This window comes from Salvelinus namaycush, chromosome 20 (assembly GCF_016432855.1).
Source record: "Salvelinus namaycush isolate Seneca chromosome 20, SaNama_1.0, whole genome shotgun sequence".
Taxonomy (NCBI): domain Eukaryota; kingdom Metazoa; phylum Chordata; class Actinopteri; order Salmoniformes; family Salmonidae; genus Salvelinus; species Salvelinus namaycush.
This window is the reverse complement of record NC_052326.1, coordinates 21,791,587-21,812,938: the sequence shown is the minus strand read 5'-3', so window position 1 is coordinate 21,812,938 and position 21,352 is coordinate 21,791,587. Positions and strand designations below refer to the sequence as shown.

General features: G+C 40.0%; 1 protein-coding gene across 1 annotated transcript in view; it reads right to left on the bottom strand.

Annotated features, from left to right (window-relative positions):
* Positions 1 to 20,886, bottom strand: part of ephb2b (eph receptor B2b) — a 177,231-nt gene extending 156,345 nt beyond the window's left edge. The window contains exon 1 of the mRNA XM_039015883.1: positions 20,737 to 20,886. Within this exon, the coding sequence (XP_038871811.1) occupies positions 20,737 to 20,788 (52 nt within the window). The 5' untranslated portion in view covers positions 20,789 to 20,886. The remainder of the gene's footprint in view (positions 1 to 20,736) is intronic.
* Positions 20,887 to 21,352: the final 466 nt, after the last annotated feature.

Sequence of the window (21,352 nt, the reverse complement as noted above, 5' to 3'; positions counted from 1 at the left end):
ATAGTATATAGAATGTAGTATATACTCATTAAATATGTAGTATACAGTATGTTAGTATGGGTATTCGAACACAGGTAGAGTAAAACAAACACCAAAAAAAAACAGATTCCTTAATATCGTCCTTTTTTCTTGAAAATCTATGAAGGAGCAGGGAACCCTTATGCACTATTCATCCACTCTACAAGAAGCTGATGGCAAATTAAACCCTGTGGCTGGGTCTCGTTTGAAACTGATTACAAGAAGAAGAGGAGGAAGAACCTGTTCAATCTTTTTTATTTTCCTTTATAAATGGGCAGTAGGCTTCACCTGGAACAGAATCTAGACATCACTGTCATTAAAGAACTAGATATCACTAAAAGATACCAACAACTCTGCACAAACCAAATCATCAACATGTAGCTTTAAAGTCAAGCAACACTGGCTTCTAGTTCTGGCTCAGAAAAGGGGCTGTAAGGTTAATAAGCCTTTCTCTCGTTTCCAGGGTGGGACATCCGTTTTTGGGAAAATCTAGGAAATACTAAACTCAGCAAAAAAAGAAATATCCCTTTTTCAGGACCCTGTCTTTCAAAGATAATTCGTAAAAATCCAAATAACTTCACAGATCTTCATTGTAAAGGCCATTGTAAAGGGTTTCTCATGCTTGTTCAATTAACCATAAAAAAATATGAACATGCACCTGTGGAACGGTCGTTAAGACACTAACAGGTAGGCAATTAAGGTCACAGTTATGAAAACTTAGGACACTAAAGAGGCCTTTCTACTGACTCTGAAAAATACCAAAAGAAAGATGCCCAGTGTCCCTGCTCATCTGTGTAAACGTGCCTTGCATGCTGCAAGGAGGCATGAGAACTGCAGATTTGGCCAGGGCAATAAATTGCAATGTCCGTACTGTGAGACACCTAAGACAGCGCTACAGGGAGACAGGACGGACAGCTGATCGTCCTCGCAGTGGCAGACCACGTGTAACAACACCTGCACAGGATCGGTACATCCGAACATCACACCTGCGGGACAGGTACTTAATGGTAACAACAACTGCCCGAGTTACACCAGAAACGCACAATCCCTCCATCAGTGCTCATACTCTCCGCAATAGGCTGAAAGAGGCTGGACTGAGGGCCTGTAGGCCTGTTGTAAGGCAGGTCCTCAACAGATATCACTGGCAACAACATCACCTATGGGCACAAACCCACCATCAGTAACATCTCACAGCAAGAACTGGCAAATCTGGTGTAGTCCATGAGGAGGAGATGCACTGCAGTACTTAATGCAGCTGGTGGCCACACCAGATACTGACTGTTACTTTTGATTATCACCCCCCCTTTGTTCAGGGACACATTATTCAATTTCTGTTAGTCACGTGTCTGTGGAACTTGTTCAGTTTATGTCTCAGTTGTTGAATCTTGCTATGTTCATACAAATATTTACATGTGTTAAGTTTGTTGAAAATAAACGCAGTTGACAGTGAGAGGACGTTTCTTTTTTTGCTATATCCGTTTGGCCGGTTGGACGTACTGCCAAATTCTCTAAAATGACATTGGAGGTTTATGGTAGAGAAATGAACATTCAACTCTCTGGCAACAGCTCTGGTGGACATTTCTGCAGTCAGCATGCCAATTGCACGTTCCCTCAAAACTTGAGACATCTGTGACATTGTGTTGTGTGACAAAACTGCACACTTTAGAGTGGCCTTTTATTGTGTAATGATCATGCTGTTTAATCAGCTGTTTAATCAGGATTATCTTGGCAAAGGAGAAATGCTCACTAACAGGTATGTAAACAAATTTGTGTACACATTTTGAGAGAAATAAGCTTTTTGTGTGTATGGAAGATTTCTGGGATCTTTTATTTCAGCTCATGAAACATGGGACCAACACTTTACATGTTGTGTTTATATTTTTGTTCAGTGTTCGTTACATACATAGTCTTAGCAAGTTCTTTAGCAGCAAGCTAAGCTTTTTTACCTATAATATTTAGCTATCTAGCTAGTTAGCTTTGCAAACGATAGCTTAGCTAGCTAGCTAGCATCAAGTGTAGACGATAGACGAAAAATGGCCATGTAGATGAAAAATGGTCATAAAAACATCTCTAGCTTAGTTTAGAAGAAAGGCTGACGTTTATTTTAGATTGAAAAAATGGCATCCAACCTCTAAATCCCAAAGGAGAGCTCCCCCTTCTGGTCTTAAACTCCCTGGCAGGGGGGTCAGATGCTCCCCCCCTTCACCACCCTCCCTCCTCTGCATCCCTCCCTCATACACACACACACACACAGAGGAGGGACTGAGGTTAGAGCTGGAGCTGGATCTGGAGCTAGAGCTTGGACTATAGCTGATGGAAGCAGAGGGGGATTGTCATCCTACACCTGTAAGCCCCAGTGCATGCAGCGTTTCCTACAGTAAATCACAGCCGATGCACTTCTGCCAATAGTATCTAAATATACTGTTAAGTAATGATTTCCTTTACAGAACCTCCATATTTTCTGTAGTTTTGATCTGCTCTCACTACTAACCTAACACTAATAGGATGCATAAGAGCTTACCTTTATCACGGGTAGGGATGCTTGTTGACAGCACATTAACCAGCTCAATTAGACATCCTGTTTCTCACCTGTTTCCTCCTCCTGAGATAGCCTGACTGAGTCTTCAGTCTTCAGACAGCTGTACACTGGCTTTGACACACGTTCAAGTGTGAGAAAAGCACACCACTCAACCCACACATCTGGCCCTGCATGCCGCCTTTAAACTGAGCACATGTTTCCCTATGGCCACAGGCGCAATCATGTCTGCCTAACAACTGAGCAAAAGCCCTTTAAATCGTTTGGCACTGATGAAGTCCTAATGCAAAACAGAGTGACAGGTAATGCCTTTCTCTGGGGTGAGATTTCCACCCCACTTCTAAGCTATTAATATTTCACATTTGCATGAGGATGACAGGTGGAGGAAGAAAATACTGTTTCAAGGAGACTGAAACGGCTGTTTTCACTGAACAGACTTGGGACAGAAGGAGAGAAAGATGGCAGCCAACGTGCTGTTTTGAAGTGCAGATCCTTTTGTTCTGAGAGTGGGCCATTGAGAAGTGCCCTCCAGCTAGCCAAAATGAGTGGGACACCAGAAAGGTTGTATTCACTCCTTTTGTCGGATGAAGGATTAGATGTTGTGATTCTCGTGATTCTCTAAAACTAACCACAATTGGGCAATGAAAACATCCAAACCCATATCTTCATCTTTCTTCTCTCCTTGAGTGGCATTCACTTTCTGAAATGCAGCACCTGAGATTCAAATGGAAACTTGAGTCAGAGTGCCAGTTACAGGGCACGTAGTACTTTCCCAACTAACAATTATTCCAACTAAGTTCCAACCTTGATTTATCCCATTTTCTGAGAACCTTCCTTGTGAAAACATTCCAAGAACTCCAATGGGACGTTCCATGAAAGTTGAATTACTCGTAAATTAATGAACACAATTCCTTTGTCATTGTCAGAACATTTCTGGACATCAGGGTTAACTAAAAGTGTTCAATAATGTTATCATCCAGCCAAATGACAATCTGATCAAAAGCTCCAAGACATTTTTTTCAATTGAGTTTCTGAAATGTTTTAGCTGCAAGACTAGACTTCTTGAAATCATTTTGAGGTTTGTAAGACCAGTAATGTGTCATATGTTGCTTAATAAATCAGGCATAGTCTAATATAATTATTGATGCTGATGGAGATTCTAGTTGTACAGCTGTCTACTGCATGTCCAACATACACATTATTTGAAAAAAATCCTTAAGAGTTTGCAGCCAAAAGGCTTTGGCATCAATCAGACAAAAACATTAGGAGCATGATCCATTAACTGTGTTGAACTTGGAAATATACATTGTATTGTGTAAACTGTAGTCATAGACGAAGCTGAATAACTTCTTATGGCTGGGGGCAGTATTGAGTAGCTTGGATGAATAAGGTGCCCAGAGGTGCACAGAGTAAACGGCCTGCTACTCAGTCCCAGTTGCTAATATATGCATATTATTAGTATATTTGGATAGAAAACACTCTGAAGTTTCTAAAACTGTTTGAATGATGTCTGTGAGTATAACAGAACTCATATGGCAGGCAAAAACCTGAGAAAAAATGCAACCAGGAAGTGGGAAATCTGAGGTTGGTCGTTTTTCAACTCATTCCCTATTGAAGATACAGTGAGATATGGGTCATGTTGCACTTCCTAAGGCTTCCACTAGATGTCAACAGTCTATAGAACCTTGTTTGATGCTTCTACTGTGAAGTGGGGCCGAATGAGAGGGGAATGAGTCAGAGGTCTGGCAGAATGCTTTGAGCTCGTGACGCTCGTTCACGTAAGAGCAAGCTCTGTTCCATTTGCTTTTCTGAAGACAAAGGAATTCTCCGGTTGGAACATTATTGAAGATTTATGTTAAAAACATCCTAAAGATTGATTCTATACATCGTTTGACATGTTTCTACGGACTGTAACGGAACTTTTTGACATTTCGTCTGCTCCTAGTGAACGCGCTTTGTGACTTTGGATTTGTTTACAAAACGCGCTAACAAAAGTAGCTATTTGGACATAAATGATGAACATTATCGAACAAAACAAACATTTATTGTGGAACTGGGATTCCTGGGAGTGCATTCTGATGAAGATCATCAAAGGTAAGTGAATATTTATCATGTTATTTCTGACTTCTGTTGACTGCACAATATGGCGGATATCTTCTTGGCTGGTTTGGGCACTGAACGCCGTACTCAGATTATTGCATGGTTTGCTTTTTCTGTAAAGCATTTTTGAAATCTGACACAGCGGTTGCATTAAGGAGAAGTGGATCTAAAATTCCATGTATAACACTTGTATCTTTGATCAAAGTTTATTATGAGTATTTCTGGAAATTGATGTGGCTCTCTGCAAAATCACCGGATGTTTTTTGAAATACTGAACATAACGCGCCAATGTATACTGAGATTTTTTTATATAAATATGAACTTTACCGAACAAAACATACATGTATTATGTAACATGAAGTCCTATGAGTGTCATCTGATGAAGATCATCAAAGGTTAGTGATTAATTTTATCTCTATTTCTGCTTTTTGTGACTCCTGTCTTTGGCTGGAAAAATGGCTGTGTTTTTCTGTGACTTGGCGGTGACCTAACATAATCGTTTGTGGTGCTTTCGCTGTAAAGACTTTTTGAAATTAACAACAAGATTACCTTTAAAATTGTATTTTAATTATGAGATTTCTGTTGTTTGAATTTGGCGCCCTGCACTTTCACTGGCTGTTGTCATATCGATCACGTTAGCGGGATCTCAGCCATAAGAAGATAACAGAAACCACTAGACCACTTCATACCAGGTACATTTTAACCTTGACAGTGTTGTATCAATACTGTATATACCAAGTTGCCACAGTACTGTTCATGGGATGTCAAGACACCTCACATAACTGACATGTCTAATCTAATCCATAGGAGGCTGTCTTACTAAATAGGCTAAATGTCATACATGGCTGTGTAGACAACACGTTTAAGTTAGCTTTTCAAAAGAGGCTTTGAATATCTATGTCAAATGTCTCATGTCCCCGATCACTGAGAGTACTAACCTTAAGCCATCTCGAATCCTCAATCTGATACTCTCAATCGAGCAGCAGAATCATTATTGTCAAGTCTATTCAGTAACGTCAACATTCCGAAGTCTGTGGAATGCTAAGTCGGCAACTAAGGGGACTGCTGAATCTCAGCCATATTACCAGTCTATATGTTGGTGATGTCCTTCAATATTTAATTTGCTATTTAACTATGCAACAGTGGTTCCTCAGCTCAGACTCACACTACGCTGCAATGACACGCAATTACACTGCATGGATAAAGCAACATATAATACCCTGCAACAATGCTTAGATCATTTATATAACTGCATTTACATATCTACCAAAATAAAAAAAATGTGTTGCCAGAGAGAGAGAGAGAGAGAGAGAGTATGTACTTATTTAAGGTCATTACAGAATGGTCTTTGAAATTGGCAGTCTATCGCACAAATTGACAGATTCAGGGCCTGTTTGTCATTGCTTTTAAAAGCTTTCTGTAAAGACATATCCATCAACACTCCACTTCAACAGTATGTTTGGTAGACTGAGGCAGAAATCATACTTGGATCTGAAATAAACAAAACATACAACCAGGCATCATTGCAAAGTCTCAATTTATGTAGATGGTATACATATTTGGTGAAAAATATATATTTTAATTGAGTCACTCACTATTCAGTGTGTGGTGAGTGTGGTGACTAACCGACAAGTGTGAACGTTAGGTGACAAAATATGAGTTAAAAAAGCAGCTTTAATCCGGCCTTGTGTTCACACCTAGTCTAATCCTGCTCCAGGCCTCTTGACTTCCATGCTAACACCATAATGCCCAAAAAGCATTGTAGACAGGTGTTGAGTTGGTCATAAGGAGAGTGTGTGAGTGTAAGAGCATATGTGTATATTTGTGAGTATGAACATAGGCGTGTTGAGTTTGTGCAAATGCCAGAAGCTTGTCTGTCCACAGGAAAACCACCATAAGATTTAGAATGTCTATTTCTAAAAAGTAGGACAGCTTACCATAAACACCAAGACCAAAAGGAAATACTTTTGCATAATCTATTGGTTTGTTGGTTTATGTTGTGGGCAGCAACGCTAAATCACATGACACTACAGTATTCAACCATGCTTTCCCATACTCTTTGAGGCTAAGCATCATACTGTAATAAAGTGAAGTAACATTCTGCGGTAACACTCTATGGAAAACAGTTGAATATGTCCAGGGAGTTGTGCTGCTGCCAGAGTAAGGGTTTAAGCCTGGTACTCTCTGAGTCTCCACTCATTCCTCTTACTTGACAGCAGGGTTGTGTTCAGCCAGGGGTGGGAGGAGGGAGGGGGAGGAGGAGCTATAATGCTACCTATATGCCATCACTCAACCCGGTGGCAGGTACGGAGTGGGTTTAGCCAACCCCTCTGACATGCACCCTGTCAAAACTGTGCAGGGACAGGGACGCAGGTCTAACCCCAAACATGTTTTTTCAATCACTCCAAGAGGCAGGCTTCTAACAGCAAGTCCATCAAGGGACTTATACAGTCACAACACTTGCATGCAATGCATGCCACACAACACCAATGGCTTGTGAAAGAATGTACTGTTTGGGAAGAGGCAAGGTTAAACTATTTAAAGTAAGATATAAATATGGAGGACTCTTGGTAATGAAGCTCTGTTGAGACATGAGAAAATAATCTAATCATTATAGTAAAGAAATATAATTTAAAAAAGCATATTTGTAAAGAGATGTTAGCTCCACCTGTGTATGCTATGAAATTGATACACATATTGATTCCCTGAGGGAATTTCAAGAGAAAATATAAAATACACTGTCAGTTTTAATCAGACGTATGTGAGTGTTCCGTTAAAATAGCACAATGATGTGTCTCTAGGTTACAAACAAGTTGTTTCCTGTTTGTATGATATCCTTTTTTTTGTAAAAGCTTTCTGCAAGAGTTGTTACCTCGTCATTCAGTCCACAACTCAACACGTAAGAGCCATGGCTATTGTAAACTTAAAAAGGACTGATGGATGGTGGGTATAAGGGGTGCTCCACTGATATAAATGTCAGCTTGCATTATCTGCAGATAAAGTTGTTTGGTCCACATGAATAATAACATTCTACAAATTTAACCATATCATATGACTTATTCATTTCATTTAACACTCTTGGCAGGATCGCTGCATTGATTTCACAGCCACAGCAGGCCTCCTGAGATTCTCTATGGATTTCCCAGCTGCCCTTCCAAATGATCCACCGTGAATACTATCTGAAATGTTGAGCCTGAGGAAGGTATTGAAAATAGTCATCACTCCTCAAATCCCTATATTGTGCTCCTGTTTCAGTGAGCTGTGTTACCTTATGGCTACAATGATCCCTAGACATAGACATGGTTTCATCGAGCCCAGTGGACACGTATTGCTCTGTCTTTGGCTTCTCTCAAAACGTGGTGTGAGTTTCAAGGGTAGTGTTTCCTACAGGGTAGAAATTAGGGTAAAATAACAATGAATAAAGGGTTGGAACAAGAGCAAGACATGAATTTATGGCCTCAGTGGGAGTCATTACAACTGCACGTCTGACAGATCCTGCTGCCTATCGGCCTCATCCTGAACCTGCTTGCTGAGAGTTGATTATGCAAATGCACATGTGCTTACTCTGTCGAATGGAGTGTTTATCATACAAGCTATTAAAAGGGAAATTGTAATGACCCCTCATTGATGTTATCCTTATAATGTTGCTATGGGTTAAATATTTGCTAAGCTTGTGCTATTGATTAGGCCTCTAAGCCTTTGCAGATTGACGAGGGAGCTCCATATGGGGTTGTCTGGAGCAGTCTGAGAATTCTAAAAGGAGGTGATTACCTCAACCCACTATAATGACTTCAATTTCTGATTGTGTTAAAAAATATTTGAGAATTCTTGGTAATTGCAGATCAAACTCAGCAATTCCTATCAATATGAATAGCTTTGCGGTAATAAATACAGGTAGAAAGAATAACAGTAATATTGAGAGAGAGAAAGAGAGAGGGACTCTCTTTAAGCTTCGATATGAATGACATGGAAGAAAAATTCAAATCTGGAAAACTCTCTGAAGCCATCTTAAATCCTCCAAGCAAAACTGCCGTAAGTCCATCACACCCTACCTGCCACCCCTAGGTAATGGTAAAACTCCTGTGTGCATACCAGGGCTAAGTCTGTGAAGAAAATTAGCCCCTCTGGCCTGGGGCAGTCCTGGGTAATTGGAATACAGCCGATTAACTGCTAAGAAGAAGTGCAGTTACCACTCTGTCCATTTTAGCACTTTATTTCTCTCCTCCTGGCTGCTCTCGTCTCTTACTATTCCAGGTTACCAAAATGGCCCCTGCTTCTTTAACTGTCTACAGTACAACACGCCTCTGTGGCCACATCTAACACTGTGTAACTTCAGCCAAAAGTTAGGTTGATACCCCTGATGTTACAGTACCTTTCACCAATCTGACTGTCTGAACTGTAGCTACTCTAGAGCCCTTTGAGCATTTGAGAGGTTTTACAATTGACTTATGCTGTATCTGAATTAATCTGGGAACAACAAAACATTAGCTCCTGCTCTCTGAATGCAGTCAAGTCACAGCCACGGGCCAAATCAGTTCATTATCTTCGTTAATTTCCTTTGCACTAGGCTAATGCAATTAGATACGAACAAAAATCTCCCGTATCACACTTAATAACGGTTTTATAATAATGTTCTCTCTTTTTTTGCCTTTTAAATGTACTGTCCTCAGATTAGCTATCTATAATATCAGGTATTTGATTCCGAAAAAACAACAATTATTGCATGACCATAGGGGGTAGTTATCATGTGTGGTACATACGTAAATATTGAGCATTAGGTAGAGTCGTTGAGTCTTCACAATAGAACTACATGTACAGTAGGAACTAGAGTGCTGATACCATGAGAAGGCAACAAGCCACAGTTCATCTGCTCTACTGTACCATTACACATTGGTGCTCAACCTCCCTGTACAATAACTAAAGACAAGCATCATCTGTTACTGGACACCAGGTCCTTCCCAGCTCACACTAATCAGATAAAACTCAGTCAGCTCACTGGTAATCATGTCAGGGTGCTCTGTCTGTACCAGAGAGTGAGACTGATAGGTCTGTTCTGGCAGGAAAGGAGTAGTGGAGGACCTTTGTCTGTGTGTCTGCATATTGGCGCGGAGCAGAGCAGAACCGAGCAGCTCACCGTGGCTAGCCAGCCAGTGAGGGTGCGGGCAGGGGGGAGACCCAGTGTTACAGTGTGTTTCCCTCGGAAGAGGAAAATGATGACCCATGCTGGGCCCATTACTACCGACGGGGGCTGAAATCGGTCATATCTGCTGCAGCTTACATAAAGTCTAGCGAGCCCAGTCCCCACTGAGGGAGGCGTCACACTGCTGATATGGCGACCGCTGGAGAGACAGCGGGGACAGAGAGAGAGGGGCGAGAGTGAGGGGGAGAAAGAAAGAAAAACTGAGATATAGAAAAATAGAAAGAGACAGAGAGAAAAACAAAAGGCAGATGTCACGTGGGTCCAGAGGAACTGATAGAGAGGATGTGCAGCGCAGCAGAGGCAACGGTTCAGGTGGAAAAGGCTTCCCTTTGTGATGCAGATGACAACGCAATCAGTCTTTCTTTGTCTCCGCCGATGGGCTCTGCTCCCGGGGACATTGAGAGCTAGACACTAATCCGCTGGGTTTGTGTTCTGTGGGCCCGTTCAGCGAGGCAGTGGCACAGTACCTGGGGTGTGTATGGAGGGCAGCTCGGAGACCAGGTCTGACCTCTCTCAGGGTATGCTCCTCCTCACTTGGCTTGACACCAGCTGCATTTACCCTCTGAGCTCAATTCAAATGAAGGTATAGAAGCTGTGAGATGTATGCTTTCAAATATGCATAACAATGCAGGCAACAAGGAGGGAGCTCATCATCTTGAGTTTTTAGTGTAGGATGTGACATGCTGGAGGTTTGTGATTTGTCAAGAAGTTGTCAAGAAGTTGTGATTGAAACATTTAAACTATATATTAACATTATCCTAAATCTAGGTTCCTGAACAATTGGTATAACAATGTTATACCTGTAAAGGTACACATTAGGTTGCTTTTGTAGTTTCTATTGAATTTATACAGTTCAAAATAACAAGATATAGCCCACAGGGATGAGGTACTGGCCAGAAACTGTGTTCCCATTGAATAAACTCCTTACCTCTGTGTAGCAACTCTAACATCATTAGCTGAACTAATTATCAACCACATTCTGTTTGACATTCAGTGTTGAGAGGTATGAAGCTTGGAAGATAATATAATTATATTAAACATGATAATTATATCTATCTATCTCAGAATTATGCAATCAATCTGACTAATCTTCAATATACAGTGCCCTCCACTATGTTTTGGCCTTTATTTAACTAGGCAAGTCAGTTAGGAAAAAAATATTATTTACAATGACAGCCTACCCCGGCCAAACCCTAACGATGGTGGGCCAATTGTGCACCGCCCTATGGGTCTCCCAATCACGGCTGGTTGTGATACAGCCTGGAATCAACCAAGGGTCTGTAGTGACGCCTCTAGCACTGAGATGCAGTGTCTTAGACCGCTGCGCCACTCGGGAGCCCCCAAAATAATATTGGCACCTTTGGTAAATATGAGAAAAAAGGTCTGTGAATTTTTTTTATTTGCTGTTTATCCTCTTCTTTCATTCAAATTATTCACAAATATCGAACCTTTAACTGAAGTAAAATTATTGAAAAAAATACATATGAAATAAATATTTTTCTCCAATACATGTGTGTCACAATTATTACTTCCTGTTCCACTGGGGTATAAATATGAGGTGACACACAGGCCAAGTTCTCAAGGTCATCCATCACTATGGGAAAGACCCGAGAAAACCGTAATAATGTGCGACCGAAGGTTGTTGAGCTGGACAAATCAGGAAATGGCTAAAAGAAAATAACGGTTGAAAATGCCCATTTCCACTATCAGGGCAATACTTAAGAAGTTTAAAGCAACTGGAGATGTTAACAATCGGCCTGGAAGAGGACGTTTGTCTATATTGACCCCACGCACAGTGAGGAGGATGGTTCGAGTGGCCAAAAAATCCTCAAGGATCACAACTGGAGATGTTAATTGGATATTTGGGTCAGAAAGTATCCAAAACTTCCATCAGACGCCACCTACATAACCACAAGTTGTTTGGGAGGGTTGCCATATACAAGCCTTTGCTGCCATCAAACAACAGACTCAAGCGCCTACAGTTTTCCAAACGTTACTGGAACTTTCAATGGGACCGGGTTCTATGGTCAGATGAGACCAAAATAGAGCTTTTTGGAAACAAACACCAGAGGTGGGTTTGGTGTATACAGAAAGATAGCCATGCAGAAAAGTACCTCATCCCCACTGTGAAGTATGGTGGTGGATCTTTGATGTTGTGGGGCTGTTTTTCTTGCAAAGGCCCTGGACAACTTGTTAAGATACATGGTATCATGGACTCCATCAAGTACCAGCAGATATTACATTAAAACCTGACTGCCTCTGCTAGGAAGCTTAAACGGGGCGGTGGTTGGATCTCCCAACAGGACAATGATCCAAAGCACACCTCAAAATCAACACAAAAATGGTTCACTGATGACAGAATCAAGGTTTTACCATGGCCATCCCAATCCCCTGACCTAAACCCCATAGAAAGCATGTGGGATGAGCAGAAGAGGGGAGTCCACAAGCGTGGACCTCGGAATCTGAAGGAGCTGGAGAGATTCTGTATGGAGGAACGGTCTCAGATCCCTTGCCATGTGTTCTCCAACCTCTTTACGCATTATAGGAGAAGACTCAGAGCTGATAGATGTTATCTTGGCAAAGGAAAAAATATTTGTTTTATGATCAGAATGTATTTTTTCTTTCAATTATTTTACTTTAATTAAAGGTTAGATTTTTGTGAATATTTTGAATGAAAGACCAAGAGGATAAACAATAAAGAAAAACATTTCACAGCCCGTTTTGCTCATATTTACCAAGGGTGTGTCACGCCCTGACCTTAGAGAGCCTTTTATGTCTCTATTTGGTTTGGTCAGGGTGTGATTTGGGGTGGGCATTCTATGTTTTTGTTTTCTATGATTTTGTATTTCTATGTTTTGGCCGGGTATGGTTCTCAATCAGGGACAGCTGTCTATCGTTGTCTCTGATTGGGAACCATACTTAGGTAGCCCTTTTCCCTCCTTTCAGTGTGGGAAGTTAACTTTGTTTGTGGCACTTAGCCTTAAGCTTCACGGTTGTTTTGTATTGTTTTTGTCGGTGTCATCCTAATAAAAAGGAATATGTACGCTCACCACGCTGCGCTTTGGTCTACTTCATTCGACGGCCGTGACAGGGTGCCAATATTAGTGCAGGGCACTGCAAGCCCTAACAGTGCCATACAATGTTAGGTTGAATAAAGGGGCATTAGTCATAGTGTCTAGATTGTCTCACTTTTAGACAAAACACATTTTCTGACCACAGGCTAAAACAATTATAGCCCTAGGGTAGAACAACACACCTATACTTTAACCACTGCTAGAAAAACAAAACCCAAGACCAATAATTCAAATGATCCTCAGTAAAGAATACAATTTAATGTAAAGCATAGGTGCTCAATTGTCCACATTCCACAGTACCTCTAGTGTTGACAAACCTGTTGGTGTTGAAATTCTACACTTAGAACTATTCAATTGTATTTTTCCAACTGAGCTTATGTTGTGCACAGTTGACCGTCCTGAGGCAAGACATAAAAAAGCATTTTGGGAATAGTAAAATGAAATCAAATTGTATTAGTCACATGCACCGAATACAACAGGTACAGTGAAATGCTTACTTACGAGCCCCTAACCAACAAAGCCGTTTCAAAAAAATACGCATAAGAATAAGAGATAAAAGTAACAAGTAATTAAATAGCAGCAGTAAAATAACAATAGCAAGACTATATACAGGGGGGTATCGATACAGAGTCAATGTGCGGGGGCACCGGTCAGTTGAGGTAGTATGTACATGTAGGTAGAGTTGTTAAAGTGACTATGCATAGATGGCAACAGAGTAGCAGTGGTGTAAAGAGGGGGCGAGGGGGGGGGGGGGGGGGCACTGCAAATAGTCTGGGTAGCCATTTTACTAGATGTTCAGGAGTCTTATGACTTGGGGGTAGAAGCTGTTTAGAAGCCTCTTGGACCTAGAGTTGGCGCTATGGTACTGCTTGCCGTGTGGTAGCAGAGAGAACAGTCTATGACTAGCGTGGCTGGAGTCTTTGACAATTTTTAGGGCCTTCCTCTGACACCACCTGATATAGAGGTCCTGGATGGCAGGAAGCTTGGCCCCAGTGATGTACCCCAGTAAGGAACTTGAAGCTTTCAACCTGCTCCACTGCAATCCCGTCGATGAGAATGGGGGCGTGCTCGGTCCTCTTTTTCCTGTAGTCCACAATCATCTCCTTTGTCTTGATCACGTTGAGGGAGAGGTTGAAAATAAATGTTTCCATCTAAACAAGGTTTCATGTAAACTTAAGAAATATCAAAGTATGACTATAAATCAAGTTGTTGCTTGGAATAATTTTTATCTTGCAAATACTGAAATTAATGAAGAGTGTTGAAGATTGTTTTTTTAATGGTATGTTACCTAAGGGGGCAGGCTCTTTCTGACTGGCTCTTGATGAACAAATGGTGTAGTGAACATGGATGGAGAATGAGGCACTGATACATGCACGTAACAAAAGACGGCAGTTCAAAATTTTGCCACAATGATGTCATCCCATGCAGAGAGAACACGTTTTTATGAAACTGGCATCCCCTCTCGCCATCGGCCAACATCTCTGAGCCCCTCGGATACCCCGGCATTAAACTCATCCTCAAGGTAGCCTATGGATGTCCCCGAAATGTGACACGCAACCTCAAGTGAAACAACTGGTACCAGCACTAATTGAAATTTAGCATGCAAAGTGACAATGCCTGGGCCCTGGGCAGCATGGATTAGGTCTTGAATAGAGGCAGATTCTGTTAAAGTTTACTGTGGTGGTTGGTGTACAGACGAGCTCCATGCATCTGCTCATTGGGTAGACTGAGAAAACACAGGATTGTGTATGGTTGCTCATTTGACCTTGATTTAATCCCATTTTAGAGCCCTCGTCTCATAGCCTTTTGTTACTATTTCAAAAACCATAACGCCTCCATGTTAGGCTAACACTTCTAGTCCCCACACAAGTACAAATTAAATGGGACTTTTGAATTTACATTTGAAAGCAGGTTTATACGAATTTGGCAGACTCAAAATGCAAATGTTCATAACTCTCTTCAAACAACACACAACAAAAAATACATGTTAGGATAAAACAGAACAACAAAGAATGAAATAGTGAAAGCACTGTTTTCTCTCAGGTTTCCACTGTAGCCTATTGGAGGAGGCAATCGCATTACGGCAGACAAACCTCTGGGGCTGCTTACTATCTCTAAGGGCATTTTCAAATAAGAAATTTGTGAGAATTCTACAGAATACATTTTGTTTTCACAAGACCTGAAAATAACCGTTTCAATGGTACGATTAGCAAGACGCACCTTCTACATGACGTTAACAAGCTAGCTTGTTTACAACGGGCAAAATAGTACAATACCTGGTACTCAGGATTTGTTTCAGCCAGGGTTAATTTGCATTTCACACATGCTTTATTGTGAGGATCAGGGTACCAAACGTTCCAGGATCCTGATCATAAGGGGATATCTAAAAGCGCCCTAAGATATCGCTCTGACATTTTCACTAGATACTAACAAAAAACAACTCCCTTCCTTAGATATGTAATCTGGATCCCAAGTTCTTTTACAGTGCCTCATCCATGGTGTCATCTCTACAACTGTCAGTTATCTAAACCCACAAATTATTGATGCACGAGTCAGAGAGGTGGTGGAATATACTGTTGACGGTTTGTGCAATTTTTAATGTTGAGCGACGATTGAATTTGAATAAAAATCATGATTTCACACTGAATTAAATGGCTTCACTTTGTTACAATTATCATAACTCCACAAAAAAGCTAGTCAATAAACCGTGTTTATTCAAACTTTGGTTACTTTATTTTACAGTCCATTATTTACCCAGTATTTACCCAGTCCAGAGATAGGAGAAGGGTAATAAGATACACAATCAGATATAGAGAGCCAAAGGTCTGGTACAGCCAAAAGCTTTGTGGTTAACTAATTCAATCAATGACTGACTAGATTTTATAATACTATGCCTGACCTTAAATAGCATGAAGAGTGAATGGGCTTACACATACTTTCATGATAACACTTTATGACAGCTCTGGTAAGATTTGCGAGATAAATGTTGTTTTGTTGTTGTTGTTGTTGATGATGATGCGCTCCATAGATACACCTGGTATGAGGTAAGTAATGCACCTGCAGATGATGCAAAGGTAAACAGAATGAGAAGATAAATACACAAGCCTGCCTGGCTCTGCTGGAATAACAGGAGTTATCTTACTGAGCACCTCGATTCCATTTATTACAGCTTGCCTGCAAAAACGTACCATAGGCCTACCGAGAAGATTTCATATCAACAGGGGCTTGCATTAAATCCACAATCCACAGTATTTTAGCCCAACAGCATCCCTGTCTTTTGGTTTAAAAGATAACTAGCTACATCACTCTCCAAATTTAACCACTCTGAAATCCATATACGAAGCTATGGGTTGTTAGAGCTGTTGTAATGAGTATGATGGGAGACAGAGTGCTGGTTTCAAGTGCAGGGCGCAGCAGGTGTTTATTTAGTAAAGGACCACAGGAGGAGGCAGGTAGCTGGGTCCAGGGGCAGGCAGAAGGTCATACACAGGGAATCCAAAAAGGTAACAGTACAGGCAGGGAAATGGCTAATAACGTAGTCCGGGAGATCAGGCAAGAGGTTGATGACAGGAAATCTGATAGGCAAAGGTACAGGCAGGGAATAGGCAAAAAAAACATTGTTAGTGAAGATGTCCAAAACTATGATACACAGGAGGACTAACACGGGAAAAAACAGAGCTCCGAATAAAAATATGTTTTAAAACAAACAATACCTCACAATGATGGGGTGCAAAGAACTGAACTAAATAGTGTGTGTAAATGACATACAGGTGTGTGAACAGTAGAATCAGAATTCAGGTGATTGGGATCTGGAGAGTGAGCTGTGTTCATGGGATCTATGTGTTTGAGAGTGTGAGCTGGAAAGTGTGCTGGAACGTGAGCTGCGTTCAGAGGATCCATGTGTTTGAGAGTGTGAGTTGGAAGCAGACGTTACAGCTGTAGATGAAAGAATATCACCTGTCATTAATAGAAAGTTCACCTGCTATGTCCAAGAAACGCTAAACAAAAGATAAAACATGAAACAATCTATGTTGTCCAAATATATTAAAAGATACGTAGGGCTAAATAATTAGCCTAACATAAACATAAAAGTATAGCTATTTGTATTCTCTTCAATTGCTAGGCTATACAATTACGGTAGATATACATACTTATTAGCTAGCTATTAAAATGATACATCAAAACACCCAAAAATATCTGTTATTTTTTAAATCACGATGCAATGACCAACATTAGGCTTGATCTCAGAGATGTGCCGGAATGACTATGGGTGTACTTGGACGTTTATTTTTATAAAACCCGACAGAAGAACCTTCGCCAAAGCAACCATGTTCTGACATCATGACATCAGAGCCGTCAATACGATTTACTTCAACTTTCCTCTCTGTCACGTGTTGTTTTTTTAAAAGGCTGCAGTGACCTCTTTTTCAACTCTCGATTTTTCATACGTGGCCTACTCCTGCAACTTCATTGGATGATCGGCTAGGGTGATACAAAGAGTAAGATGGGGGGCCTGTGATGGGTTGGGGATGAGACCAACCAGTCACGATACTGAAATACAATAAACATAACAATAGTGTTGCCGGCTAATATTGCTTGAGAAATATGGGTTCGGCAATCAATACTTTTATCGTCAGTGACGTTGAATAGTAATGAATGACTATTCAATTACGTAAACAGAAACGTGAAAAAGAGTAACTATTAGCCTAATTGTCTCTCCAGAAGGAAAACAGCATTTTCTTCCATGCAACCTTTGTCTGAACGTGCAAATATTTGTATTACATTGTAAATGACCAAGAAATAAATGTATTCTGAAAGAGAATAGCCAAATAAATGGCTTCATTAATGACATAGATTGGTTGCGACACAAATAAAATAAAAAACTCTTAATAAAATAGGCCTACTAAATGACATCATAGTATGTGTATTAGCCCGCCACATTGCACAATACAAAACAAAGGCCTGTATTTTATTGCTGTTTCTAAATATATTTTGCAGTCTCATACATCATCTAGCCACGTTTGCATTCCAGAAAGAGAAAACAGCATGCCACTCTATTCAACGCAATTGGTTGAAATACATTGGTCTGTTATTATTTGTCATGAAGCAGCTTCTATCCTACTGTCTGTGGTTCCACCTCACTCATGACCCTAGAGCCCAAAGACTGCTAACAGAGAAGAACTCCATTCTATCACTAACCTTATCAAGGCGAACACCCATGAGCTTTTCCCATTCAAGCTTTATTCTTCATTTCAGGTGAAAATGTAAATGAACAAATATGATGAACTAACTCAAACCGGAACATGTATAGGAAGAGTCTGGCCTTAGATAATTTACCTCCAGTAAAATGTAAAAAACAATCCTCACTGAATTAAGATATGTTTATATAGTAAACAAAATAATAATAATGACATTGAAATAATTATAATAATATCAATAATATGAATTCATGATAACAATATAGTTGTTATAACAATATAACATATAATTGAAAATATAGCAGCTCAAGACAGGTTTATATATATATACACATTAAAAAATATATATATATATATACTGTATATATATATATATATATACTGTATATATATACTGTATATATATATATAGATAGATATATATATATATATATATATATATATATTTGCTAGGTCACAAAGCCATTGTTAATAATATTGAAATGATTTTATAAATTGCGTATGAGTCTGGTTCCTAGACCCTAGGTCTTGCAAACAGTGTTTCTCTTATAGGTAAAATTATTATTTTGAATAAGGACAGAAAAAATATTTCCAAATACTAAGCATCATCAACTGCTAATTACAGTGAATGTTAAAAAATATACATATAGGTTGGTATTTTATGACAAGCAAAAGCATCTACTCTACTATTTTCATTGAAAGAATGTAATCAGACAACTAAACAATTGTAGTTGTAAAAAATATAGCATTTTACAATTATTATGTATAAATGTTCAGTGTGAAAATTCTTACGCTCAGACAGAGGCCTAAACACTACCATATAGTGGGCGGCAGGTAGCCTAGCGGTTAGGTGCGTTGGGCCAGTAACCGAAAAGGACGCTGTGGTTTGAATCTCTGAGCCGACTAGGTGAAAACTCTGTCGATGTGCCCTTGAGCAAGGCACTAAACCCTAACTGATCTTGTAAGTTGCTCTGGATAAGAGCTTCTGCTAAATCACTAAAATGTAAATATTTATTTATTTTGCCAGTGGAACACAACATTGGATATGTGTATGGGCCTACCTACTCTACAACTATAAATGTCAACTGGAAAGTACAAATTCACAGGCTTATTTAGGCCTGCCTATGTAACAATTTAGGCAACATCCTTTTCCAATATACCAGTTAAATTATATGCTGTTTGAAATATACCAAAGTTTTATTTAGCAACTCTAAAGGACTATCAAGGTATGTGGAGCACACTTCTCTTCAAAAACTACTATAGGCTACATGAAGATAGCATCAGCTTCTTATTCACTTGGTAGGCTAAGTACAGTAGGTTTTACAGCAGGGATCATCAACTAGATTCAGCCCCATGTCGATTTTTTCTTTAGGGTCAAGGCCAGAACATAATTACAAAAAAATGGACAGAAAATTGACCGCAAGAAGCCCAAACTGATATAATATTTGACTAAAACATAATAATTTCAACCCTTGTGCCTCTCAAATATGCGTGGGAATACTTGGGAGCAGATTTTCCAAATTAAAATCACTTGGAGCCGATTTCCTGGTGTTTTTAAACTCTTTTAAGTCTAACAATAAAAGTGTAAATTCATAATATATATAAATACATATATTTAGCTCAGAAAACTTTGGGTGACAAATAAAACCACCCGCTGGCCGCCAGTTGGGGAACCCTGGTTTACAGTATGTATATATTTATGTTTACAGGGAACGTATTTACATTGTGGTTGGTATCCTACCGGTATGTAAGAGGTAGGCTCTACTCATTCTAACCCGCCAACACTCATCCCTTCAAAAGCAAACACAAGACTCGTGTTCTGTGACAAATCATCACACAAAAATAGCACATTAACTGAAGTGTAGATAATCAACCTACCGCCCTATTTTCAATGAACGAGGGATAGTGCTTGGTGGTTAAACATTGGTAAGCTACTGTAGCGCTCTGCTCTCATGAAGTCTGTTCCATTGTGCCACTGAACACGCTGCTCATCATCATTCACAAGAGAAACCTGTGTGCTCCGGCCAGTGCACAGCACAATTAGATGCTTCCATTTCCAACAAAATGATTAAGCTATACCACAGATGCCTCATTAATCAAATACAGAACTGTCCATACTAGACACAATCATCTTCAGGAAATGTATCGCCTACTGACTGTTGTTGGTTGTTCATGCTGCTATTTTACAAATTGCAGACAAGAGGAAAATCCATGCTGCATTATAAAGTAGTCTAACGCGTTTACTTTAGTGTTGAAGATTGAACTGTTTGAAATTATATAAACCTAGAGATGTATTGACTTGGCATGTATACAATGACATACAGTAGCCTAATAAACATATGGTATGTCCTTCATAACAAACAATAACCTACGTTCGGTTACCTGAGAGGATGAGGGCATGTTCGGTGCAACCCTCATTATAGCTATTGTTAATTATTTCAGTTCAAAAATCAAAGAAGCGCCTTGCCACAATGTTATCCCCGGAACGTTCTGTGACAGAGGTGTGATTTTTGTCGTTAACAACCAGTCAACCACTCAACGTGCTGTGATCAGAAACTCTACAACCCGGTCGGCAAGACGTTTTTTAATGGAATTCAAACATGCTCTTACCTTCTACAGCTATAACGGTGGGTATTATCCATAAAATCCATAGAATATCCATTATTGGTTTCTTTGGACGAAAGTGTTAAAAGCCCAGACATTCAAATAAAATAAGTCCTGAAAGCCATTGACAGCGAATGCTGGCGGAGATGAGCGGACCTTCACCTTCAATAGAGTAAACCAGACGCCATAGAAAATAACTCAAATCTGAAACAAGTTTGGGCGTAACCAAAAACAGCAGACAAAGGGGTGCCGTGTATATTTCAGCATTATCCACGCTAGGAAAATTGCTCCACATCTCAAATTTAGGACATGTGCATATTACATATATATATGATCCAAACCCTAAAATATATCATAAATAGCCTAGGACTTTTGTTTATGCTTGTAGTTGTTGATCATGTCACGCTCTCCCCCTGCCAAAAGAAGTTCCACTATCCATACTGTCAATCATAAAGATAGAATCGCCTAACAGCCTCATCTATGTCTGATAATCATGAATTTTAGAATCACGTGGAAGGGTGATAGTCGAGCAATAAGTTTTCTGCCTACGACATTTATGTAGATTTTGTTGTTAGTAATGTATTGTATATTAATGTCTTGACACTCTTGGCAGGTGACAAGG